The sequence below is a fragment of the Notothenia coriiceps genome, unplaced genomic scaffold (assembly GCF_000735185.1).
Source record: "Notothenia coriiceps isolate Sejong01 unplaced genomic scaffold, NC01 NC01_scaffold00033175, whole genome shotgun sequence".
Classification (NCBI taxonomy): Eukaryota; Metazoa; Chordata; class Actinopteri; order Perciformes; family Nototheniidae; genus Notothenia; species Notothenia coriiceps.
The window spans coordinates 23,727-51,144 of record NW_011365876.1 but is presented as its reverse complement, the minus strand read 5'-3'; the positions used below and the strand labels follow the sequence as shown (position 1 = coordinate 51,144).

The 27,418-nt window shown below is 41.1% G+C and overlaps 3 protein-coding genes across 3 annotated transcripts in view; all 3 read left to right on the top strand.

The window, feature by feature from the left end:
* The window catches only part of nfs1 (NFS1 cysteine desulfurase), a 14,240-nt gene extending 10,805 nt beyond the window's left edge, over positions 1-3,435 (top strand). The window contains exon 13 of the mRNA XM_010789653.1: positions 1,893-3,435. Within this exon, the coding sequence (XP_010787955.1) occupies positions 1,893-1,956 (64 nt within the window). The 3' untranslated portion in view covers positions 1,957-3,435. The remainder of the gene's footprint in view (positions 1-1,892) is intronic.
* A 786-nt stretch (positions 3,436-4,221) lies between these two features.
* rbm12 (RNA binding motif protein 12) lies at positions 4,222-12,264 on the top strand. The gene is made up of 2 exons (XM_010789652.1): positions 4,222-4,322; positions 8,311-12,264. Exon 2 carries the CDS (start codon positions 8,339-8,341, stop codon positions 11,060-11,062), a length of 2,724 nt encoding a protein of 907 aa, XP_010787954.1. The 5' UTR covers positions 4,222-4,322; positions 8,311-8,338; the 3' UTR covers positions 11,063-12,264.
* A 2,962-nt stretch (positions 12,265-15,226) lies between these two features.
* LOC104961370 (copine-1) overlaps positions 15,227-27,418 on the top strand; it is a 22,138-nt gene continuing 9,946 nt past the window's right edge. Inside the window, exons 1-5 of the mRNA XM_010789655.1 lie at positions 15,227-15,334; positions 20,301-20,429; positions 25,768-25,947; positions 26,787-26,861; positions 26,973-27,044. Of these exons, the coding sequence (XP_010787957.1) occupies positions 15,242-15,334; positions 20,301-20,429; positions 25,768-25,947; positions 26,787-26,861; positions 26,973-27,044 (549 nt within the window). The 5' untranslated portion in view covers positions 15,227-15,241. The remainder of the gene's footprint in view (positions 15,335-20,300; positions 20,430-25,767; positions 25,948-26,786; positions 26,862-26,972; positions 27,045-27,418) is intronic.

Genomic DNA, 27,418 nt, shown 5'->3' with positions numbered 1-27,418 from the left:
CGCTGGGTGGCTGGTGTCTCCCTTAGGGATAAGGTGAGAAGTTCGGTCATCAGGGAGTGACTCGGAGTTGAGCCGCTCCTCCTTCGCGTCGAAAGGAGCCAGTTGAGGTGGTTCAGGCACCTAGTAAGGATGTCACCTGGGCGCCTCCCTAGGGAGGTGTTCCAGGCACGTCCAGCTGGGCAGAGACCAAGGGGTAGACCTAGGACCAGGTGGAGGGATTATATATCTTCCCTGGCCTGGGAGCGCCTTGGGATCCCCCAGTCAGAGCTGGTTGATGTGGCCAGGGAAAGGAACGTTTGGGGCTCTCTGCTGGAACTGCTACCCCCACGACCCGACCACGGATAAATGGGAGAAGATGGATGGATGGATGGATGGATGGATGAAGACTAAAAATACAATTTAACAGAGTAAAAGGCAAGCGGAGTATGACTATGTTTTAAATGATTATATGATTATTTGACAAGACGGTTAGAACCTTTTTTTTGGTTAGACAAACATACAGTTTTTGTAAGAGATCAATGGTAAAAGGTCAAATGTACCTATTGTCAGGGGTGCACATAACCTTTTTGCCCTGGTTCTCAAAGAAGCACCTGGAGATGTTGCTTGGTGCGCAACCTTAAAATGAAATAAACCGGATCTTTTGAGGGGTACTTTACTTTATGAACGGGGGGGGGGGAGGAGGAGGAGGTGCGCTAGTGAGCACGCAGCAGGGTTACTGTGCGGAGTGCATAAAGCAGACCCTTCACGCGATAGCGAGGGGTAGAGCAAGGGATCACAGATGCCGTCGTGCTCGCGGATTTAAAAAATCAAACCTAATAGCTCGCAAACTATACTTTGGCGGCCGTTAATATACTTGGGTGGCCCGCCCAATTAAAGTCTATGTGGGAAACCCTGCTATCTTACCAGTTCATATGCAACTCGCAAATCTCTCTGTCTCTCTCTGCGCAAATGCGCCTTTTTTCAAATGATCCAGTGCTCCTTTTTTGGCGGAGGGTGCACATGCGCACCAGTTATGTGCAGCCCTGCCTATTGTCCTTACTTTGCGTTATTGTCCCCCAGAGAAAAATGTGCATTGCAGTCACATAGAACCTAGAACAAACGGATACATAGGCAGAACTCATGTAAAAGAAAAACTAATCAAATGCATAAAGTGAGTGTCCAATCACAAAAAACATCACAATCAGACCCAGATGTTACATATATACTTATCATCAGTTGGGTCAATGTGAACATTTATGTTCGGTGGCCTGAGTAATAAATAGTGTCTCTCAAATGCTTTGGACAAGTTCAACACTGGCTGAACAACATTTGCTTACAGTTAAACGTAAAAAAAAAAAATTATGCATGATGTTCAGTCAACGACCAGTCAAAATCGAAGGATTAGAAATTGCTCTCTTACAGAAGATACAAGACCGATGAGGCAGTTTAGCTTAACCACTTAAAATATTTGTTTCAACCTATTTATGTCGCCTGTTGAGAGATTAACAAACCAAGTAGTAATAGAGAAGTGACGCGTAAACGACCATGGAGAGATAAGAACACTAGAAGTTTATAACACATAAATACAGTCAACTTTTTGAGAAGAATTGCAAAGAGTATCCTGTGCGAGTGGGGATCATTTTTAAATAATCGGTTTAGAAAGAGATGGTTTCAGGTCCGTCTGACTGCTTGTGTTTCTTGATCCGGCTTTTTAGTGTCAGCATTTGTACCCAGAACTCGGATATTAACTTGGTGGGAAAAATGTGACTATGGATAAAACTGTGAAAATAAGTGAAGTTGTTATTATACTGACTAATACATGATGCATACATTTGTTCCTTTTGGTTTTTCTATTTCAATAGAGATATAAGTTGTAATGTGTTTTAATATCATTATCTCTTTCTGTCTGTCAGTCCTCTGTGGGAGATGGTTCAAGAAGGCATCGATCTAAAGAGCATCAAGTGGACACAGCACTAGACTCCTCCCACTTCCTCTTTATTTCCTGGCAGACGTCGATGGCAATTGATTTCCAGGGAAATCTGGGAATGCACTAGCTTTCCTTCCCGTACACAAACACGCACAAACTTCCTGTCCGACTTGAAGTCTGTTTGTACCTGTAGCTCTGTGGCTGCGTAGAAATACCTCTCGTTGCTGTCAGAAGATGTTATTTTTGGAGAGTTTTTGTGGCAGCCTCTGCTTGTTGTGTCGTTCTGTAACACCTGAGTCCTGTATCACAAAGTCTGTTATCTTGTCTGGCTCTCTTTGGGATACCTAGCTTCACTTTCAGTTATCTCTGGGTTTCATAACCCAGCTGTGAGCATGTTGAAATTAAGAAAACCACCTACTTACAGCCTGTTAAATTAAATTAAATCAAAACCATGAAGTCATTGATATAACATCAACATTAGACAATAGAAAACAAAAACGGACACATACATAAGCCATGTGAGTTGAGACAAATAAGTAGTAAGAACAACAATTTAAATGCAACCAACTAATAATTGTTATTAAGCCTTGCCAAAAAATAACATGAAACCAGTGAGAAAATAATTAAGTCCAACAGTTGACTGTAAAAAAAAAAAAAGAGAAGGAAACACCAATAAAGGAAATGAGAATACAATTTAAATGATGACTGCCAACCAGAATATGGAGGCAGCAGCATGTGGTTTTAAGTGAGGTAGACTATATAATGGCTAGAATAAATTAAGAAGCTGTTGATGGATTAATATTAAAATTATGAAAGGAAGGCTGTGTTAATCATTGTGGGACTCTGCTTGTTCCCCATTTTCCCTGTAATGTGATTGGTCGGTTTTGATCTACTTGAAGTGAACTTGCTCTAAGGTCTGTTAGCATTGAAGGCCATGTTAGGAAAAGGGATCTAACATGATTGATTGTGAGCCAGTTTTGTTACACCAGAAACGTCTCGTAGACAGCAGCCTCGCTTTGTGATACAGGCTCTTGAAAAGGTGTTAAGCAGAAATACAGTAGGAACGATGATGGGCTGTGTACTTCAGTGAGGCTGGGGTCTGTAACTGAACCGTCAGGACAGAAATGTACTGAGCTGTCTAAATATTTAATGCTTCACTTGTTATTTTTTAGTCAAGAATATATTTGATGATTCACATATTGTCTCCTGCTCTGTTCTCATGTAATAGACTCTCCTCTTTGTCTCAGAACTCACATTACAGTTATTTTATAATTAGATCTTTCCAGTATTAAATAAAAGGTGTTGTTATGTAAGTTTATCAGCAGTCTTCACAGTGTTAAGAGCTGCAATTTGATTTTGTGTTAATGTCTGGAACACTCTACAAGACTGTAGCCTTACATTTTCTTAAACAACTGATTTTTGAGAAACAATGACAGAAACACTGAGATTAATTAGTATGGTTGTGATGGGAATCTGTAGGTGATCCTGAAAATATACAACCAAACTGGATTAAAAAGGATTTAAAAAGACTTGTATTGTATTCCTGAAATATTTAAACTCTGTCTACTGTCTTCTAGTGTTACTTTTATCATATACATTATTTTCCAATAAAGTTCTGCTTTTTGGTTATGCAATAAACTTTTGTTATCAGGGTGTTACATACTTACATCCATTACTGAGGTTTATTTGGTCTGGATAACAAGAATCCTGATAAACACAATACAAAAATAGGGACAATAATGCATAAAATACAATAAATCTTTGTAAATAGCACATGCTTTATTAATAATACTACATAACTTGTATGTGTTGTTAGATATCAACGTATAACAGCGTATAGGAAGGTGTGTGGCGCAGTGGATAGAGCCTTGATGTTGGGATCAGGGGGTCACAGGTTCAAACCCCACAGCAGTCAGCATGTCATTGTGTCCCTGGGCAAGACACTTCACCCCAAATTGCTCCTGTGGGGATTGCCCACAGTATTGAGTATGTACGTCGCTTTGGATAAAAGCGTCTAACAAGTAACATGTAATAATAACATGTAATAACTACAGATGCAGAAGCAATTACCTATTTTTTAACTATATTTATTTCACTTCATAATATACAACTAAGTAGTTGTTATATCATACTGAATACAACATCGTTTCCATCACATATTTAGAGAAAATGCATGTTTGGATAAACAACAAATCAGGGGAATGTATCGTTTATTATATATTTGACTCCCTCTTCAGGCTACAGGGGGCGATTTTGCTGAGACGTCTACACTTGCCATAGTCTCGCGTCAACATCACGTCTAGTATCGCGGTGTTTGAGCCGACATTTCATGCAGCAGCCTACGGAGCAGAGAGGAGAGAAGAAAAGAGCTCCGTTCATGAGTTAAACCTCAGTGTGTTTGTTGACAAATTTCTCGGTAAGAATCAAGCAGCGTCAGTCCGCTCTGCACTCACACCAGGAGCCGAGCCGCTCAAAGCTGCTCGATGCTCCGGTCCAACACATACATACACAAAGCAGAATTCACAACAAGCTAGGTAGCTAACGATGCGTTAGCTTAGCTAAGCTAAATTAGCTTCATTCAGTATTTCTGCTGGGAATTAGCTAGTTAGATATCACTGTTCGAATCTTGCTGTCTAATTTTATTGTCGGGTATTTAATGACTGCTTATTAATGTTTTGGCAGGTTGGTTTAAAAAGCTGGTGTGTGAATTTGAGCTCTCAATTTTAGTGTCTGAGGTCAGTTTTTTGTCGTGTTTCACTGCAGATTACAAGCCACACCCACATGGCCATGACGTTACCTCATAGAGTAGTGAAGTCCCGCCCTCCGGTTTCCCTCATGGGACCTTATTTCGTAAAGAATATGCACTGTGGTCAACTTTGAGAGACGAAGCATTTTTGATCCTGTTTGAATTGTGCCATACATTTCATACATGATATTGGTCCATTTAATAGATTATTATTCAACCTAATATATGTAGCTAACACGCTAGCTAGGCAGACCCCCAGGAAGTGAGCCAGACGTTAAAGAACATCTTCGTAGTGGCCACACGGTAGTACTGCAACGTCTTTGTTGTTCTTTGACGTCATTGGTCATAATAATCCTTAAATTGACTAACATTAGGATGAAACCTTAACAAATCAGCATTCTTTCTTGAGCTATTCAACTTACGAGTACGAACACTTCATAAACCCTTATTTAAATTATTAGGTCCTTAACTTGTAAAATATGTTACATGTCATTCATTTAGTAAAAATAAGTAATGTATTAATGCCTTAGGTCAGATGCATATTTTTTTCCAAAATAGAATCCCATGATGGTCTACTGGAGGTGGCTGGACTTTCTGCTAAAACTTTTGATATGAGTTGGTTCAAGATGAGTGATGGTTGTTATCGAGACAGTGAGGATCTGTTGCAGTTTGCTACAATACTAGGAGACCCTTTGGCATATCAATTACTACCTGCATACTACATACTGCTTACTGAATGACGATTAAGTATGCTGACAGATTGTCTTTACATCGCGACTGAATCGATTGCAACATTACTTGTCCAAAATGCATTGACTAAACATTTTCTGACAAATGTAAATCGGCATTACCTCTTTCACTCATGCAACATTTGTTGTATTATTTAAACATTTTTAGAACAATATATTTATCGTTCTTGGTGTGGATGGCCCTCAACTCTTATCTGATCGTCAAAGGCTCCAAAAATGGTTAATGCACTAGTGGAATTCTACAAGAATTATGCTTTGAGACTGGTGGTTTAATTATATCTATGCTTTTTTTTTAATTCTTTTTTTAACCTCCATTGAGAATGTCCCTTAATAATTAGCGAAATAAAAGTATTTCCTAGTTTTTCAATCAAGTTTCTTTTTAAATGACTTCATTTGATAAATTATTAGATAAATGTTACAGGTCCAATATCTCCGTCACACTTATGTAAAGAGAGGAATACCTGAAAGGGGCTGTAGTTAAGTCAGGGAATGATAAGAGGGATATGTGCTGTACTTCATTTGTTTCCGTTTCTGTCACGTACAAGTCAGTTGAGTTCTATAAGTAAACCAGGAATTTTAATTGTCACTTCGGAAATAAATGAATGGATATGGTGTGCCTGTGTACTCCAGCTGCAACACAATGGACCCTCTATCTATGTCCTGTCTGTTTGAGATTTGGGCTTGGAATTGGCTGATGTATGGATTGCTGGGTTTTAAGTTTGGCGCAACATGTGGACAGTGTTATATTCTAGCTTTAAACTGAGAAATCAAGGCAGTGCGTCTCAATGTAATCCTGAATTGGATTTGCTTTATTGAAATGTCTCTCTGGTTTTCTGGCTATTTGAAGGAAGTTCATTTATGTCTTCAATCCACTCTATTGTTTTTCTTGATTTATGTGAGTGCGAACTGCAGCCTTAGTTCAACTTTTTACCTTTCTCTGGTTGTTTCTGATACTATTAGCTGTTGCTGTTTCCTCTCCTACTGTGTTTTCTCTATTGCTGCCATTGATGTTTCAAACAGACTGTTTGCAGGTTATTACCCAGAGGGAGAACTTCCTGAGTACTGAAAGTCCAGGTTGAAATTTCAAAAAAGGTGTCAGGAAAACTGATAATCATGTGATGGTGTTGGTGTGAAGTGTCTGTTTGAGGCTGACTTCTAAAATCATTAATGGTGTCAATGTCTGGCATCTTGTCTAGAGCTGTGGTAGGCTGTAGGTGGCTGCCACACACCCCGTTCAGGATTTGTATATTTAATATCAACAATTTTTACCAGCAACTTTAATGATATTCATCGTGCCTGAAATATCGGTTGTCCATCCAGAATGGTCCTGGATCAGGATTGTTTCGGAGAGCTGAAAATGTGTCTGAGTATTGTGAAAGCAGCAAACATGTTTTTGTCAGTCTTGCTTTTAACCTAACTTCTGTTTGCTTTCTATTCTGACCAGCTGCTGTCTTTAGTGCTTTGCTGTCAATCAGGTGCTGATGTTGCTCTTTCGAACATAATGCTAATGTTGCTGTGGTTGATATAATGCTAATGTTGCTTTGGTTGACACGATGCTACTGTTGCTCTCGTTAACGCTTTGTTCCTGACTGTCTGACATCGCTTTTGTGAAGATGTTGGTGGTTCTTATTGCTCTGGTTGAAAAAGGTACTGCTGCTGCCTGTGTTAACATGATATTTCATTAACAAAGTTTTGCAGATTTGCTGGTTGATATCTTGCTCTTTTGGCAACAAGTTGCTAAAGTGCTGCTTGCTAATTTGGTGTTGCTTGAGAATGAAGGCAGTAGAAGGATCTTTCCGAACCTCAGTCTAGTATTTTCTGGTGGTTTTTGCAGGGTATAGCTTGCTGACTGCAGCTCGGCATGTTTAATCTCCTGTTTATTACTTGACCATTTTAGATGACGGTTTTAGTCTGTTTTGATATTTTGTGTAGCATGCCAGCTTAGGTAATGTTGGAGTTTGGTTTTGAAAAGGTGTGACTCAGGTTGAGTGGCTTCATTGATCTAAGATTTGTTTCCCTACTGCTAGTTTTAAAAATCGGTTGGTTGTTATGCTTTAGTTTCTACTTTTTTGTTGTGTTTTGTTGCGGTAAATTACAACCTTTTTAATAATAATAATAAATGGTATTTTTATAGCGCTTTTCTCGAACCCAAAGATGACCCAAAGGCTGATACTATACACCACACAGTAATTTCTCAATTTTTTCTTTATTCAGATGTAAATGTATTAAGGACAACCTGCCAACCAAAAACATGGAACAACAATACTTAATCTGACCATCTCATTTATTTTAAGTGTCTGTTTTAACAGTGAAAATATACACACTCTTGTTGCATTGGTTTAGTTAGCTGGAAGTTGCATGAGATACATGAAGGTTGACAGTTGACAACACAGAATATTTCAAAGTCCAAACAACATGTTTGCATTGCATGCTAGACAACAGTAAGGATACATTTAAAGTGCTACATTTCAAAAAGTTAGAAACAAGAACTGATGCCATGTTCACTCTTAGGATTGCAAAGTGTGCATCACATGCTGATGTCTGAAAACGGACTGTAGCATGATCTCTTCATTTTCAAAGCTCAGAAACAAGTTTATTATAAACATTTTCAAAGCTGCTGATGGAGGAAGAATGTCAATTTTTGCATATGTTTCACCCCATCCCCCCAAACCTTTTCCAAATACCACTGGTTTCCAAATGTCAGGACCCAACAATTGGTGCATATATAGTTATAAAATGATCCTTTTAGTTATTGAAAGAGTAATTTTAAGAAACTGAAATGTAAGAAGTGTTGGATTAGCCTTTGTTGGCCTATGAAGTCTTAGATGAGTTTCCTGAGGAAACATCTGGAAACCACTGGTCCCCCCTTTTCTGCTCTTCATCTGACAGTAGTGTTGCTTTCTCCCCAGGTTGTAGGGCTGTTGCTTAGCAGTCAGTATGGCGGTAGTCATCAGGCTACAGGGTCTGCCTATAGTGGCTGGCACCATGGACATCAGACACTTCTTCTCTGGCCTAACCATCCCTGACGGGGGAGTTCACATTGTTGGGGGTGAGCATGGCGAAGCCTTCATTGTCTTTGCAACTGATGAGGACGCTCGGCTGGGCATGATGCGTACAGGTGGGGCTATTAAGGGCTCAAAAGTGTCCCTGTTGCTTAGCAGCAAGACAGAGATGCAGAACATGATTGAACTCAGCCGCCGCAGATTTGAGGCTGGGGCAGGTGCTGGAGAGACAGCTGCACCAACTGCAGGACATGCTCACCGACAAGCAGGCACAATCCCCATACCTACAGTGCAACAAGGGACCGGGGGGAGAAGCAGTAGCCATGGAAACCAAGGTTTCGGTAACAACCCAGCTTCAGTGACAGCAGCAAGCTCATCTCATGAGCCGCCAAGCCACAAGTCGGTTGTTAGTGTTCTTCCCAGCTTCCCTAACAGCTACAGCTCTGCCCCAACCATCACCTCAGCTCTGGCATCACTCAATGCATGCCCACCACCCATCCCTCCACTTCCCAGCATGCCTTCCATGCCCCCCATGCCAACGCTGCCCACAATGCCAGTTCCTCCTCCAGTGTCTTCTCTTCCCCCTATGCCCACTATCTCCCCCCTGTCCCAAGGACTTCCAGTGCCTCCTATGTCCCATCTCTCCCACATGTCCTCCATGCCTCCCTTCAACCCCTCTCTCCCTCCCCCAGGAGGAATGGGCTCCGGCCTCCCTCTTGGTGCCCCAAACCCCATGCTGTTCAACCCTCTCTCCCCTCTAGCCTCTCTGGGCCTCCAGGCACACATGAAGGCTGCTGCTGCTGCTGCTGCTGCTGCTGCAGCAGCAGCTGGAGCCGGAGTGGCCCACCCAGATGAGTTGTTTATCCAACTGCACAATCTCCCATTCACCTGCTCAGAGATGGAGGTTAGGGAATTTTTCCGGGGTCTGGGGGTGGATGGGGTTCGCCTGCTGAGGGATGGGCAGGGTCGGCCAACTGGCAGGGCTATGGTCAAGTTCTTCTCACCCCAGGACAGCTTTGAAGCTGTCAAACGAGGAGGTGGCATGATGGGCCAACGGTTTATTGAGATAACCCCAGGCTCTGAGCGGCAATGGGCCAGTCTCAATGACAGCATGATGGGCCATGTTCCCCACAATAGCAGCAAATCAATGAACAGCAACGAGTCACAGGACCAGCATCAACGGCGTGGTAATGCTGGTGCTGGAGGTAGAGATCAGCGAGCAAGGTCACGATCTCCACATCGGCAGGAGTTTTGTGTCTACCTGAAAGGCCTTCCCTACGAGGCCGACAAGAAACAGATTAAGGAATTCTTCAATAATCTGTCCGTCCTGGAGGACAGTGTCTACATTGCCTATGGGCCTAATGGACGAGCCACAGGAGAAGGCTTCCTTGAGTTCAAAACCGAACAAGACTACACAATTGCTCTGGGCTCTCATATGCAGTACATGGGCACTCGCTTTATCCAGGTCCACCCAATCAACCGTAAGGGAATGCTTGAAAAGATAGACAGCATTCGCAAACGTGAAGCATCACAGGGCGATGGCAAGAACCAGGACGGTTCAAAAGTTCCCAGAAACTGTGCCCACATCACCAACATCCCTTACAATGTCTCCAAGAAGGATGTCCGGGCCTTCCTGGAGGGTGTAGGGCTGTACGAGGATACCCTAAAGGTATTGACAGATAGCCATGGTAATGGTTTAGGTCAAGCAATCTTCCAACTGCGCACAGAGGAAGACGCTCGAAAAGGTGAAAGACTGCACCGCCAAAAACTCAACGGTCGCGATGCATTTGTCCACCTGGTAACCTTTGAGCAGATGAAGGAAATTGAGAGGAACCCCCCCCCCCAAAATAAGAGGGGACAACGCAACCAGACCCAGCCAAACCAAAATCTAAATCCGAACCAGCACCAGCAGTCCCAGCCTTCTCCCCAGCAACCCCAGATAAACCCATTTGCGGGGATTAGCGGGGAGGAGTTTAACTTTCTCAGAAACACCATGGGGAACCTAAACAATGCCCCCTTTGTGAGTCCATTCTCAGCCCCAGGGAACGGGCTGGCAGGCCCTCCTCCTCTACCACCCCTTGCAGCAGGGTTGGGAGATGTAAATATGGGAATGGCTCCTCCACTGATTGCTGGTCTTCCTGGAGCTTCGATCATGGAGCCACCAGGCTTTCGACCCGGAGTTGCAGGAGGCGCTTCTTTCAACCAAGATGGGCTAAGAGGGTTAGTGCCCTTTGACAATGTCAACAGAAAAGCAGGTGGAGGTGGTCAGAATAGAGGGGTAGGGGCTAACAACAATCAAGGACGTCCAGGGGGTGGGGCTACTGGTGGGCCACAGGCGTTCAGTCCAGGAGCTGAAGGACACCGTAACCAGCCGGCCCCTGGAGGATCTAGCAATCCCAACGGTCAACGAGGTGCCCCTGGCCCGACAATTGTAAAGCTTCAGAATATGCCATTCACTGTTACCGTAGACGAGATCATGGACTTCTTTTATGGCTACCAGGTGCTACAAGGCTCAGTCTGCCTGCAGTTCAGTGAGAAAGGTCTGCCAACTGGCGAGGCCATGGTTGCCTTTCAAAACCATGAGGAGGCCTCTGCCGCTGTCATGGACCTCAATGACCGACCTATTGGAGCACGCAAAGTCAAGATAAGCCTTGGTTAAAGCCCCACCCAAAGCAGACTCATAAAAAACATGTGACTCCCATCTGAACCGTAACCCTAACACCATGGTGTAATGAGTGCAACATAAACCATACCATATTCTGGTATTAAACCAATAGCCCAGTTTTGACCTTGCCGCTGATTGTCAGTCATTACTAAAGCCCCTCCAGCTTTGTATAGATAATGGTAGGTAAGCCCACCCCTGACTTTATCCAGAATTAGTTCTTTTCTGCCGCTCCTTCACTGACTCTGCTAGCACAAACTGACTGATGAAAAATGATTATGTATATGTTTGAAGATACTTTGTCTGCTTTTTTGCCCTGTTTCCAGTGCAGCCTTTTGCACATCATGTCCAAGGTTGTCCTGTTTTGTTCTTATACTTATCATGATTGAGGTTGACAAACATTGTCGCTGTATGCGCTTAAACATGCCGCGCTGCTGAGGTTTCAAATGTACATGCTCTGTTGCTATGCTAATGCCTAATCATGCTCTGTTGCTTTTGAAAAATTGATGATGAAATACCACAGTGTGTTGCTATGATGAATTATGTTTCCATGGGTATATCTTTTAAAATCTCCACGTGCTCTGGTGCCATGATAAAATATGCTGTAGATGATACGGCGTTTACACCAAGGAAGGTGAAGTGTTGGTTCTCTATTTCTCCCATTTTCTATTGCTTTGTTAAAATTATGATTAAAAGCTACGATATCATCGTGAAATGTTTATGCTCTGTTGCTATGGTAAGAATTATACAGACCTAAAGTGTCGTTGCTATGGTAAAAGGTTGCAACACTGCTCTGTTGCTATATGGAGGATGTGTGATGGAAATACTTTTATTTTGTAAATAATCATGACTTGGCCGCTGAATCTTTTCTGATGTTGCTGTGTTTGAACAATGCCCCCTCCCTCCTTTTCTGCAGCACATGCTCATCTGTGTTTGGACTGCACTCGGACAAAGTCTGTAGCGATTTTTGTTTGTTTGGTAGCTTTTGTTGTACATGTTTGATAATGTGTTGGATGTTTCCACCTTCAAGCTTCTTTTTGTTTCTCTATTGTCAGTGTGAACAAACTTGTATAACCATAGATGATGTGGGGTCTCCTTTGCTTTGGCTAATAAAAGGACGTTCCTGCGATCAGCTCTCTCTGACTCTGCTCTTCACTGTCTGATGATGGAAACTTTTCTGAATAATGGTTACATTTGAGTTAAATTGCTTATTTCTTAATGTTGTAAAACTTTGGAAGTCTGGTTGGGTTTTAATTGGAATACAGATGATCTTCTCTTCAACATCTTCAATGAAATATAAGGTACTTAAAATAACTCTTAGCATGCATGCTATAGCTGAGAGCTGCTGGGTTGCTAATACGCTGTTTAACTCCTTGCGTTAATTGTAGAAGTTTGTTTGTGAACCACTTGTGTATTTCCTCGCAAATTCACCTCAAGATTTTCCTGCAGCAAATCTTGTTTTGGTAACATAACAGCTAATGTCATTCGACATTTAATCAACTCCAGGAGTGATAAATTGCAGATTAAATTATTATATTTTCTCAAGAAAGTGCCCAAATCAATCAGATGGGGTCATATTAGATTTCGGTTAAATTTAAATCAAAGCTTTGTGTCTGGACACATAATGCATGTAAGAAAACATTGAATGTGAAAAAGACTACACTTTATGTACTTAATTGTGCAGTTATTACATTAGACCAAATCATCACCTCGCCCCTAACATCATTCTAGAGTGGATTGAGCAGAGCATCAGTGGCTCTGGCTCAATCGTGAGTCACAACACTTAATTCCACAGTTGTGTTCTTGCCATCTTGACATACAGGGACTAATTGTGCTGCTACATTGGTGGCCATCAAGTTTTTACAGGCCGTATAGTTTCTTTACCAGCTATGCATACACTGTAAGCATATTTGGCACATGTACTTGGTCTTATGTTAAAGTCAGCTGTGTACTGTTGGATAACATTGGTAATCAGATTTTTCTTTCACTAACAGAATTTAATCAATTCTGTCACATAACTGTTGTCATTCTGAAAGTAGCTCCAAAGATGATCTGTAACTGGATATGACCCATTATAAGTGGTACCAATGATATGAAACGGTGCATACTTCCTGTTTCCTAATGGCATGAGAAAAATAAGGGGAGCATCAATTATCCCAAGACAATCAATTAGTTCCAAACCATGGGGTGCTCCAGTAGCTCAGCTGAGGGATGACAGATGGATGTGAAACTTTCTCACGTACATCTTTTTAGTTCTAGCTCTGCTGTTTTTAAACCCGGCCTGTGACCCAATAATACACAAATTGTATTTTTTTTTGCGTGAATAGGTGCTTTATGATAGATTTAAACTATTTTGATCTAAATCTAATTAATCACTGTAGCCGTTTTCTGCTTCTGTTATGTTATTTATGCTGCAGGTTTATAATTCAATATAGCCTCAGTCATTTCTGTTTAGTTCACACATGCAGTCATGCAGGTTCATAGTACTCAACCTAAAAAGCAGGAAGCATCAGTTTGAGTAGTTTTGGCTGAAGAGCCTTCAGGAAATGGTTAACCTCCTAACCATGGTACCATGATGACGATTTCCATCCGGCTGTGCATGCAAGTGTGTGTTTGAGATAGAAATCGATAAACAGGCTTTAATAAAGTTAACTGAAACCCTGTCTAGACAAACTAGTTGTTGGTAAAGATGACTGTGTCTGTGTTTAGCACTTAGTGATTGGAGAAATGCATTGGCATGAAAGAAAAAAATCCTGATGACAGATTTAGTTTCTGAAAAGGATGTAAGTCTGAACACTGAGTCTGTGAGTGGGTGACAGATGTACTGACACTGAGATATTGTGTGTGTGTGTGTGTGTGTGTGTGTGTGTGTGTTTTCCTCTCCTCTGATTGATCAATAGAAAGACAGAAGACAGACATTCAGGTGAGTGACGGATACAAAGATGCTCCATTTAGAAGATGAAGAATTACTAATAATAACACTATACACTAGACTATAATAACAAACCAGTGGCCTGTAGAGTATTGGTCGATTAATATTTCTCAGCGGCTGATGCCGATTATATTTGAGCATGCCAGCCAATGGCCGATATATGTTGTCGAATAATTTGCTTTATCTTTTCCTTTTTTTGCATTTTTCAAAAAAATATAACTGAGATACAAAATTGTTAATCATAAATGGTCATCTATTAAAGACTGCTGTCAGCATAGTTTTTAAATATATAAACTGAATAAATATAAATAATTAAACCAAACAGTAAAATATGTAAGAAAGGTACTTATAAATCAGCAATAAATAGGCACTCAATGCATTTAGCAGAGAGCAGCATCTCTTTGTCCTTGAGAGACCATAACATTTGTAAACTAGGGCCACATTAAGTTAACAATGACTTTCACAGTATTGGCTCAGTTAGATAGGCCTACTATACATACATAAAATAAATAATATGCCAATGTTCAGGCATTTTACAATATATAAAATTAGAGTAATCAAGGCTCCAGGGACTACCGCTACAATAGATATATATAGACTTTCAAAGAAGAGGGTGCCATGTGTAGGATAGTGTTTGAATAGTGTAAGGTGATCTGATCTGTATAGTGTAGATGTTTGCATATAGGGCCATTCTCTTCTGCTTATTTACCAGCAAATTCTAAAAAGCCATTTATCCATGAACATGTTTTAAATGGCTTTAGTGCTCTGGTGCTGTGATGTACTGTAGCTCAGTCCAGTTGCATAATAAACGTAATTTTGTCACTAAACACTTCCTGTTTAAGGATTATTAAAGAATTACTGATATTGTTTTGAGTAATTTATTTGTATTTATCAAGGTAAATTACAACAATTAAGTAGAATCCAGTTCTCCCTTTTATTCCCTCCCAAGTCCATCTGACAGGATCACACTGTGTCACTGCTCTTCATTAAAGTTGTATGATTATGACTATTTTTTTCCAGGGAATTGGGTCAATAGAGGATGAAGTCAAAGACGGCTGTGGCAGGTGTGTGTCAGTGTGCGTGTTTGTGTGTTTGCCATTTACAAGACACTGGTTATTGAGATGATGCCTTTTTGTTTTCTGAGAACTGTATTTTTCTATGTTTGGTCTTTTCTGTCCTGTCTCTCATTAGCGATGTGACGCGCTGCTGCCCTTTCTGACTTCACTGTATCTCTACTGCAAAGGATGAACACAATTAAACTGTGTTGTTTCTATGAGGAGGATGGATCCTGCTGTGTTGAGTTTGTTCTGCTGTGTATTCTGATCCCCATTATACTTGTGAGACTTTTATGCGTTCTCTCTTATCTCAGTAAAGCTGATTTTCAGACAGAGTGCTTTTAGCTTTAACAACAGTACTTCCGGTTTGAGAGTCTGCCCTTCAACATAAAAGCACATTTACTTTTCCAAATTGCACACGTTTTTCCTTTTCCTTTTGTACATGCTGCACATGCACTTACAAAGTATGCACTGTTGCATGCAGTATTCATACAATTGGGACATACTGCTTCATAATGTAACATTGCAATATTAACTTTGACCCTCTTGATCACATGTGTCAAACTCAAGGCCCGGGGGCCAAATCAGGCCCTTGGTGGATTTAATTTCGGCCCGCAGGATAATTTCTAATTAGTATTAGATCTGGCCCTTCACTCAATCCTGAGGGTTTACTCAGCTCAGAGCCTGACCCCAAACATTGCTGAACTTGTACCAAAGACGAGATGCCAAGTATCTGGCTTGAACTAGCATCACAGAGCAGCAAACTGAGTTTTAATGGGTGTTTCCTTCTGCACCTTTTTTCTTGCGACAACAGGGCATGTTTGGTTTTCTCTAAGCTGTTGTTGGGCCTATGGGAAAATGTAATCATAAGAAATGACTCCGGAAAAGCTGCAGATAGAGCCATAAGAAATGACTGATTATTTAATGTTTAATGCTGTTTTTATAGGCAATAATTTAAGCTTTGTTAGTTCCAGGTTTAATATGTGCAATAAGTTCATTTCAATACATTTTGCAATAAACATTGAATCAGTCCGGCCCTCGATTAGTACCGATTTTTTAATTTTGGCCCACTGTATATTTGAGTTTGACACCCCCTGATGATCATCTACTTTGACATTCTGGTATTTTTGGCATACTGATTTGACATGGTATGTATTGGGACATTACATCTGTTAATGGCATATTAGTATTGTAGTGTTTGATTTGAAACACTCAGTACATTTTTTACCAGTGAGTTTTGAAGTTCAATCTTGACCTCCAAAAGGAAGATTTTGCTGAGAAGCTCATGAAATAGGACAAAGCCACATTGCTATAAATGGCTGATAGACTGCAAATGACCAATCCTTTCTGCATTTCGGCAATCTATTTGTCAAGAGGAACAAATAACTTGCTACAAGCTGCCAAATAGCTGCTTTTCTGGTTTCTTTTTACGCTTCTCCTACGTCCATGGTCTTTTGACATGTGACATAAAACAAATATATTGTTTATACTTGTGTTGCTGGAGTTTGCTTGAAATGAACAGTTTAGGAACTGATTTGACTTGTTGCGGTGCCGCTTTTATTTTGAAGGAGTTGGTTCGGAAGTCTTTGTTGTTGCTGCTGTAAACTGGAAAAACGTATAAACCTTAGAGGGCGTGAATGACATTGGAGTTGTCCAATCAGGACACGGATGTGAAGCTGTTTGTCCAATTAGAACGTAGACGTGTAGTTGCTTGGCCAATCAGAGCGTGTATGTCTGTGTGCCGCTCCCTTTTTAGCAAACTGCTAAACGGCGACGAGCTGCTGATTTTTGTTTCAGATACAGTTAAAATACTAACTTTAGCTGTAGTTAATCTTAAAAAGGAGTCTAACGGAGTGTCCAGGTAAAGGTTAGTGCTTTCCCAGGTTTGTTTACTGTTATTCAAAACCTGGCGTTTCCTGTTACGGACTCTGAGTAGTTTTTCCTCCTCCCTGGTGTTTGTTCTTGTGGTCTGAAGAAGATAAAAAATATATCAGCGCGGATAAGGTGGTTTACAAAGTTTATATTGACACTGTGTTGTGTTTGTAAGACAGAGAAAGATGACTGGTGTGTTTACTGTTCTGCTTTGGCTGGGGACTGTTTGTACTGCCTCAGCAAACTTCCTTTCAGTCTCACGTGGGTGTTGCCTTCAAGTGCTGATGTTGCCTTTAGGGCCCTGCTCGCTCAGATCATTGAATATGTGAATAAGACAATTACAATTGCATTTCAGTCTCCTGAGAGCTTTTCTTATTTGTTTAGTGAACAGTCGTGTCAACTTGTAGGACACCAGCAGTAGTTTGGGTTAAGGTGTGTCTGTGTTCAGTTGACTCCTTCGATGGGTGTGTTTATGATCAGATAGATGTAAAAGTTACCATGCATGTACTTAAAGAGTCTGTGACACGATTTTCCCCCATCATCCAAACCCATCAATTTGAGTAAATATTGTCCCCTTGAAAACCGTTACTGAACTGATTTTGGATATTTGTACTTTGATAACCATTAATCTGCCCTTCAATGTTGACCATTTCCTGGATCTTCTCGGATCTTCTCGGGGATTCTTCAAGTCCCGCCAAATTATGGGTGACGTCAATGCGGGCACAGCGCTCCAGCTGCACAGTTCAGGATCCCAGCATCTGCATGTAAACGCACGATGGCGCACACAGCAGCAAGCTCAGACAGCGATGACAGTTTAATTTTGAACGTGTCTGAGAGCTCATATGAGGCTGAAGGATCGGTTTATGTTGTATCTGTTAGAAGTTTAGGAATTAGGTGCGTCAATAAGGGCGATCATACGGTCAGGTAGCCAGTGGTGGACTGGGACTAAAAATCAGCCCGGGACTCTCGACCGGCCCACTTCGGTACCACTAGTAAATTGTCAACGGGGGGAGTGGGGGATGTGCTAGTGACTTATCCGACCGGCCCACTTCGGTACCGGCCCATCGGGATTCGTCCCGATGGCCAGTCCGCCACTGCACCCAGCCCAGCCCACGTAAACTGTCAACGGGGGGAGCCTCGCTGCGGGGAAACGGTGGACCTCGTGTCCCGATCGGAGTGGGAATAATAATAATAATAATCCGTGCATTTTATCCATTAATTTCTCCAACATTGTGGTAAAAAAAACACACGTTTAATCCATGTTGGTCTGACTGCAACTACAAAAAGCTAAGGTTTGTTTTCTCATCAGGAAATGCAGACCGGCTCAAACAAAAGATTTTTAAATCATCATCCTCACGATCATTTAATGTATCATATGTTCGCCGAATTGACATGAAAGCACTAATAAATTTCATCCACTTGAGTTTACAAAAATAATCGATTTGTTTTTATATCACATCCGACGGGAGGAAATTCAGCAGCTCTCACTACCGATTTTTAATCCTAATTTAATCATCATCTTCACCACGATCATTTATGTTTATGTTCGCCGAATTGACATGAAAGCACTGACAAATATGAATATACTGTAGTCAACTTCATTAAAACGTTATTAACGTGCCTAAACTCAGTAATTCACCATTTCTACGCATGACAACACACTTTGTCCGTGTTTGGCTCTCTCGCCGCACAGTGAAGCGTTCCCGCAATGACGTCACTTCCGGCTTCCCCCAAAACCTCAAAATGAGTCGAAGGAATTTTCCCGCGATGTTCGAAATTATTGATATTTATCGGAACGGTATCGCTTTTTCTTTTTTAAACTGACGGTTCGAGATTACTAGTAGCCCACTATTTCATTGCACAACAGTTGTTGGGTTCGTGTCACAGGCTCTTTAAATAGAAGCAGCTTTACTACACATCAAAATACTCCTTTAGAAGTAAAAGTCCTGCATTCAAAAATGACAAGTATCTTAAGTATCAAAAGTTAAAAGTACTACATTTGAAGAATGTGCCTCTGTCAGTGTTTAATTAAAGGAGTGTAAATGATTATGAATCTATTTTGTTGAATGGACTCTAATTTGGTCTGCATCATATATTGTTAGATAGTTTAGTCTGTCATAATGCATCATATTTATAAACTAGTCTTAATCTGAAAAGTGAATATTGCTGCTGAATAATTGTAGTGGAGGTAAAAGTGCAAAATGTGCCTCTTAAATATAATGGAGTAGAAGTGTAAACTACCTAAAGTAGTTCAACAAACCTCGGGGAAGTCTGGACAAAAAAAGCCAAAGAAAATCAATTCAAATAAATGAGAAACAGAACAAAACCAGGCTGAAAGTAACTTGGATCCGACAGAATGAAACACACATACACCAGGTGCTACTAATGCAGAAGTAGGTTTCCTAAAGAAAGGAAGGGAATGACTACCCCCCCAAATGAAAGTCATGGTGCTGTGCTTGTCAAACCACACAAGTTAAAAAAAACATTTACACACATTAAAATTAAACTACACTGTTGTTCATACATATTGTCAACTGTGGCAGAGAAATATGAGTAAAAGTATAAATAACACAATTTATAACAATGTACAAACACTTGACAAGTCAAAGACAAATATTCATGAAGTTACTTTTATACTTATTAGCAAAATGGACTTGAAGTGTAAAAGTAACCGTACATCTCAGTATTTCATCACTTCCTGCTGTGACACATTCAGGTCACATACCGTATTTTCCAGTGGATGAACACATTCTCTTCAGACGGTTTCTCCTCTACAGAGAGCCCCGCCTCGAATATAACAGTTGTTGATGAAGATTCTCCGAGGCTTTAGCTGTGGTTTAGTACTTGAATTCAGTGTCTGTTGGAGGACTGGCTGCCTCCTTTGCATGTTTAAAAGATATGTGACAGTTGGTATGTACGGTAAAAGATGAGATAAGTAAGGAACCGGTTAGCAGAACACTTTATGACTCCAATAAAATGATACTGTCTACTTTCTTACTGTTTGTCACTGTATTATCTCTGTGGCGAAGCAGTGAACTGACTACAGTGAAAGTCTGCATCTGTAGATATTGGTTTTTATTGTTGGTGTAGAGCTTAATGCAATCACTTGAGTAGTTTATTACGTTGGCATCTTCCCGTTACTGGTTTTGTCCGAGTGCAAAAGCCACAAATGTTTAACTAACTGCCACATGCTTAACACAGAGAAACAAGTACTCCCAACTGACAATCTGTAACAAGAAAATGTTGCAATTTAACAATGATAATCATGGGATTTAGCTTGACAAGTGTTATTAAACCATCAGTCAGATGTCTAAAATCTGATTTAGTTTTCTGTTGCATTGAGTATGATCTGATGGTCTCTGTCTGTCCCCCTCAGATGACGGACTGTGTCACTAAAGTGGAGCTGTGTGTCTCCTGCACTGACCTGCTGGATAAAGATGTCGGATCAAAGTCTGATCCTTTGTGTGTGCTGCTGCAGAGCACAGGGGGAGACAAATGGACCGAGGTAAGAATTGAAAAGCTGCAAAACAGCTACTGCTTAGTCACAGGCTCCTCCAACAATACAACATATGGAAAAATCAAGACATAAAAATAAATAACAATCAAATAAGGACATAATAAAACCATCAAAGTAAATCTTATACATGTACAATTGACTACTGTACAGCAGATTACAACTCTTTATAAAACGGACAAGTCAAATCAAGCAATCTGATTGGTTCTTAGCCGTGATATACTGAGCGTATACCACGGGTAGAATTGTAAGTTACTTTTCACAACAAGTCAGTATCCCTCCGCGTCTGAGAAAAACAGTATACCGTTGGGCTGAAAAGCAAACTGCCTGCAGTTTGCTTTTCATACTGGAACAAGAAAGCAACGGAGAAGTAACGGGGCAGAAGCTGGGCAGAAGCCCTCCTTTTTGACGCAGCGGTCCAGACATAGACATCAAACGGCAAAACATATTCAGTGTGCAGTTCCTTTGGCATTAGGGCAGGGATATCTAGATACTTTTGAAGGTTTAACATAATGAATTGTGCTACTTTTAAAGCAAGCAACGATGTTTTCAAATCTGTAATCAAAGAGGTCCGCAAAAACGCTATCGACCAATCAGATTGCTTGATTTGACTTGTCAGTTTTATAAATATGTTTAAATTTCTTCCGTTACGAAACAAACTTACAAAGCATAAAATGGAAACATTTAAGATTAACTTCGACCTCCGGGGGGTCTTNACAATTCAGTATTTATAAAATGAAGTATTTCTTTTAAGACATGTTTTCTCTAAAAACTTGTGCGTAGAAAAAACATGGAAATTCCCTCACATTTCTAAGGGAACCTTGGAAAAACCGTGGAATGTGTTTTTTCTAGGGTATTCTGCCTCTTCTTTTTCTGGACTATTCTAAAGTGTGTGGTGCCAGTGCAGCTTGCCAGGGAGGAGGAAGGGCTTGCATCCAACTCTGGTGGGAGTTGTGTGGGCTGTTCCAGGGTAGGAGAGGAGGAGGGGAGGAGAGAGGAGGCGAAAAGAGGAGCGGTAGAAGTTAGGCTAAAGAAGGAAAGAAGACGGTGTTGCAGGAAAAAAGACAGAAGCCAGCAAGGAAGTAGTGAAAACTAAAGGGAGGGGTTGAGGTCGAAGGTCTCTAAAAATGTAGTCCTCTATGATTACTATACCATTGTTGGTACCCAGGAGATGTTTGTGTTTTCTGGCCACGGGCGTCCCCCCAACCCACCGCTAAGCTAAGGAGGCTTAATGTTGGGCTATAAAGGGGACGCCCTTATTATGGTCACATTGCACTTCACGCCTCCCCCCACCCATTCCGCTAAAAGGCTTTTGAAAAGGGGGGGAGGCTAACATCGTTGGGTGCTTATAAAAGGATCCTTAAACAGGCACTGGTCACATGGAACTTCCAAGTCCCAACCCACCCGCTAAGCTAAGAGGGAGGGCTACACTGTTGGGCTCACCTGAAGGGAACCTAACAGCACGGTCACCATGACTTCAGTCACCACTACCGCTAAAGCTGAATAGGAGGGTAATGTTGGGCTCTAAAAGGACCTACAGCACGGTCACATGACTCAAGTCACTCCACGCCTAAGCTAAAGGAGGTAATGTTGGGCTATAAAGGGAATCCTACAGCACGGTCACATTGGACTTCACGTCACCACCGCTAAGCTTAAAGGAAGGCTAATGTTGGTGTTATAAACGGACCTACAGCACGGTCAGATGACTTCGACGGTCACCATTCCGCTAGCGTAAAGGAGGCTAATGTTGGGCTATTATTAAGGCAACTACCGCACGGTCACATGACTTCGACGTCACCACCGCTAAGCTAAAGGAGGCTAATGTTGGGCTATAAAGGACCTACAGCACGGATCACATGACTTCACGTCACCAGCGCTCAAGCTAAAGGAGCTAATGTTGGGCTATAAAGGATCCTACAGCACGGTCAGATTGACTTCAGTCCATCTCCCTGCTAGCTACAGGAGGCTAATGTCTCGGCGCTATAAAGGACCTACATTGCACGGTTCAGCGATGACCTTCACGTCACCACCGACTAGCTTGAAAGGACGGCTAATGTTGGGCTATAAAGGGAACCTACAGCAGGGTCACATGACTTCACGTCCACCACCCCGCTAAAGCTAAAGGAGGGCTAATTGTTGGGCTAGTAAAGGAACTACAGCATGGTACACATGGACCTCTCACGTCACCACGCTAAGCTAAAGCGCGGCTCATATTGGGCTTATAAAGGGAACTATCTACAGACACTGGCTCACATGACTTCACGTCACCCCCTCACCCGCTCTAAGCTAAAGTAACCTAATGTTGGGCTATAAAGGAACTACAGCACGGTCACATGACTTCACGTCACCACCGCTAAGCTAAAGGCGGCTAATGTTGGGCTATAAAGGAACTACAGCACGGTCACATGACTTCACGTCACCACCGCTAAGCTAAAGGTGGCTAATGTTGGGCTATAAAGGAACTACAGCACGGTCACATGACTTCACGTCACCACCGCTAAGCTAAAGGTGGCTAATGTTGGGCTATAAAGGAACTACAGCACGGTCACATGACTTCACGTCACCACCGCTAAGCTAAAGGTGGCTAATGTTGGGCTATAAAGGAACTACAGCACGGTCACATGACTTCACATCACCACCGCTAAGCTAAAGGAGGCTAATGTTGGGCTATAAAGGAACTACAGCACGGTCACATGACTTCACGTCACCACCGCTAAGCTAAAGGAGGCTAATGTTGGGCTATAAAGGAACTACAGCATGGTCACATGACTTCACGTCACCACCGCTAAGCTAAAGGAGGCTAATGTTGGGCTATAAAGGAACTACAGCACGGTCACATGACTTCACGTCACCACCACAGCTAAGCTATGGAGAAAATCAATGTTTGGATATGGGGTGATAGTGTTGGGTGTACTATAGAGTTCTGCAGTCATGGCATATTTTTAATTACACATAATAACCAAATAATTAGATTGTTGATAAATAATCAGAAGTAATCTGGATATAATGACTTAGTGGGTAAAGGCAAATAACAAATCAGTCTGGAAAGTTGAGGAAATTATCCCTTTACTGTAATTGGGCATTTATTATGCCATATTACCATATAACGATATCCAAAATAACACGACATCTAACCTCTTTTAAGCGATATAATCTACGTAGTACATTACCTCTTTTTGCATACTCGTACTACCTCAGTATTTTCAATTCATGCTACTTTATATTATCGCCTTTTCAATACATTTTGGAAGATAACTTCTTCTTTTACTCGACGACAACATTAGTTACTTTACAGATTCAGAATACCAGCTGTGATGCACACATTAATGCATCAATAATCATAATTATCATCAGTTCAATATATAGGATTGTGAAATAGGGCATTATGCATGAGGCATACTTTAAGTATTTATTTTGATGCTGATTTTTGACATTTTGAATGCAGGAGTTTTTCTACAATTTAGCATTGCTACTTTTACTTGATTAAAATATCTCTTACAATATGAATATTTTCCAGCTTTAATTAATCTAAAAGTCAAAGTAAGATGAGAGAACTCGGTGTGTGTGGAGGTGAGAGACCGTTAGCTGTGGTGAAACGAGAGACAGAAGCTCAGCATCGATTGAAATATGAGACAAAATACAGAGCAGCACAAACAGGCAGGCAGGTGATCAATCAACAACAACAACAAACATCAATATGCATCCGGAAAACCACATCTGCAAGTCTCAGAGACGATTCCTTTGCTATCTGAGGCAGGATCTCAGAAGTATCTCTGTATTCAGATTTAATGCAAACAGCTGCTAGACAAGTGAGAGTATAACTAAATGGAGTATATTAGGAGGGCGATGTTGGAGAGGGGCCTCCTCTTCAATGTGATCATGAACGACTCCTTCATATTTCTCCATTCCAAGTGCCTCATCAGTAGTCAACATGAGAGAGGGGCTCTTCAGAGGCTAATGAACACATCGTTTTTAACACTGAGAAACACTCGAGAGGATTTAAGTTTTGAATACTCCATTCAGGCCGGGAAAACCATCAACAGCATCCTCAACAGACCAAGTAAAAAACAATGAATGACGCTGATGCTTAAAAGAGTAAGAGAGGAGACGCTGTGATGAGCTCTGTGAAAACATAACAGGCTGGGAAAGATCCAGCGTGGATAAGGTCCTTTAATTAGAGATGGAAGAAGTAGCAATTCATTAGTGTCAAAATACTCCTTCAAGTCCTATGTTTAAGAATTACATAAAAGTACAGAATCAACTAAATGTAGATAAGGAATCAAAAGTAAAAGAAGTCCTTCTGCAAAAACATGCCTTCATTTGTGATGCATTATTATTTTATAAAACGGACAAGTCAAATCAAGCAGTCTGATTGGTTCTCAGCCGTGATATAATGAGCGTATATCACGGGTAGAATTGTAGTTTTTTCACAAGTCAGTATCCCTCCGCGTCTGAGAAAAAGCTACAACGTTACAACTGTTACATTACGTCCGTTACGAAACTAACTAACTAACAAAGCTCCGGGGTCTTCTATAGCTATGGAGGAGTGGATTGAGCAGTGCCTATCTCCAGAAAGCACCTAAACTACGGCATGCAGAGCTACGTGAAGAGCAGGTGAGACCAACTGGAAAAATAGCACCATTCAAAAGCTTTCTGATGCGGGTCTTGAAACAAAGCAGAGAAATTATGACCGTTAGTGGCCACAGGTGCGAAAGCTCTCTCCAGAGCTACTGGAAGCCCAATCTCGGGGACCGGAGAAAGTGGAGCAATATTCTCGCCACGCCAAGCAACAGCCTCGAACAACCTCAACCTATACAAGTGACCACGTAAGCCATGCTACTGATGCTGGACAGTTTTTCAGTGGCTGCACAATAAACAGCAACATACACATTAATGTAAATAAAGAGCCAAATAATGGATCAACGCTCTCTGTCTAATATGTTCGCTTGCTGTTAGTGTTGTTGCATAGCAACCACCTTGCACTATGTTTCGTGCAGAAGGCAACGGAGGGACTATTTTATTTTGAAAATCATTATTTACTAATAAAAACTATTTAAATTAGTGTGTATTTTTCTTTCATATTGCCACACTTGGCCGAACCAGGCCCCTTAGCTGTGATATAATGAGCATATACCACGGCCTGTCGTGAGCTATTGCTTAAGTATAATGCAATAAATACAGTATGTGCTATAAACTAATATAAATGATGACTCAGGAGTTCAACATCCTTATGGCCTTTGAGATAAAACTGTTAAGATCACAATACAGGACACGTGTCTTTATTTTCTTTCTATAAATGAATCCCTGTCTCGGTCTGTCTCCTCTGCAGCTGGCTCGCACAGAGCGTTTGAATAACACGTCGAGTCCGGCCTTCAGTCAGCGCCTCAAACTGGATTATCACTTTGAGAAAGTGCAGAATCTGAAGCTGGGGGTGTACGATATCGACAACTCCAGCTCGGACCTCGGAGATGATGACTACCTGGGAGGGGTGGAGCTAACTCTAGGACAGGTACGCACCAACACAACTAACACCGGACTCAGTAGAAACACACCTCTTTTCCATTGACTCAGTGGAAACAGATGGGTAAGCTCATCCCAGTGTGTCAGCTCTTCAGACTGTACTGATGCCTTTTTTGTTGATTCACTTTCAGAATATACTTTTGTTGGTTATGCCGGTTTGGAAGCAATGTTCAAGACAGCAACCATCAGACCAGCTATTTATTGGATTAGGCTAAATACATTTCTTATCTTACATCTGACAAACATCCAACTGATTTTTGTATTCAGTCTCTACTTAAACCTTTTTTCCTCTTAAGTTTTCTAGTAAAATGTTTATATATTTAATAACTACTGAAACAAGTAAATAAGTGACACCTTCTCAACCTCTCCATGGTGATGTATCCATGATGTAATCCAAATGTATCTACGACAGTTTTTAACGGATTGCATTTTTATGTTTGAGTAACAACTAATTGTTTGTCATTGCTGTATTAGTGATTACGCTGCACAATATTGTCTTTACTAGATGAGACATTCTGTCTATAAAATGTCAATGAATAGTACAAAAAAAGAAGAAGGCCTATATCACTTACAAACAAACAATCCATTTTAAATATATTTGCAAACTAGTTTAAATAATTTTTGTTTCATCATAAAATCCAAACAGCAGCCATCTCGTCATTTATTTACTAAATGTTCTCAGGTCCACAGCGTCCTCTGCTGGACAAGCTCTGTAATCACAACACTGCCTCTGGATTGTATGGACTGCATTCACTTGGTGCATTTCTCCATGGTGCTTTTATATTGTGTAGTCACTGACACAGGTCTCTCCTCCTCTGTGTGTTTCAGATAGTTGCCAGTAAGAGTCTGACCAGACCTCTGCAGCTGAAGAAGGGCAAACCTGCAGGCAAAGGAAGCATCACTGTAAGTACTCTGTGTTTGTTCAAATGATTGAACTGATAAATATGTTTCTTATTTGTGACTTCCTGTACACTGTTCTCTGATCATCAGAATGATATTTGTGTGTGTGTGTAGATCACAGCCGAGGAGATAAAGGACAAGAGAGCCATTGAGTTGGAGTTTGAGGCTAAAAACCTGGACAAGAAGGTAAACTCTCCTCCTCCTCCTCCTCCTCCTCTTCCCATTTGTATTTATTTTCCTTCTTATCTTCATCTTCTTTCTTATCCTCTTCTCTACCTCCAACTTTTCAGGGCTGTGTTGCTTCATCTCTTCTTGTATCCACCACTAAGTTTATATGTGAAGTCCCTCCTTTGTTTTCAGTAATTCACTAAATCAGGTTGTACCATTTAACACTTAATATAATATAAGGAATGTTCTAGTAAGAAGAGACAATAAATACATAAGTATATGAATACAAAAAAAAAAAGTAAAAATGCTCAGTGATGGAAATGGGTCTATATCTCTCCTTTCATTCACACTTTCTGAAGTTACAGTAATGTGACTTTATAAATATTCGGGTC

Coding starts and splice junctions, on each gene's coding strand:
- rbm12 (XM_010789652.1), top strand. CDS start 8,339: ATGGCGGTAGTCATCAGGCTACAGGGTCTGCCTATAGTGGCTGGCACC.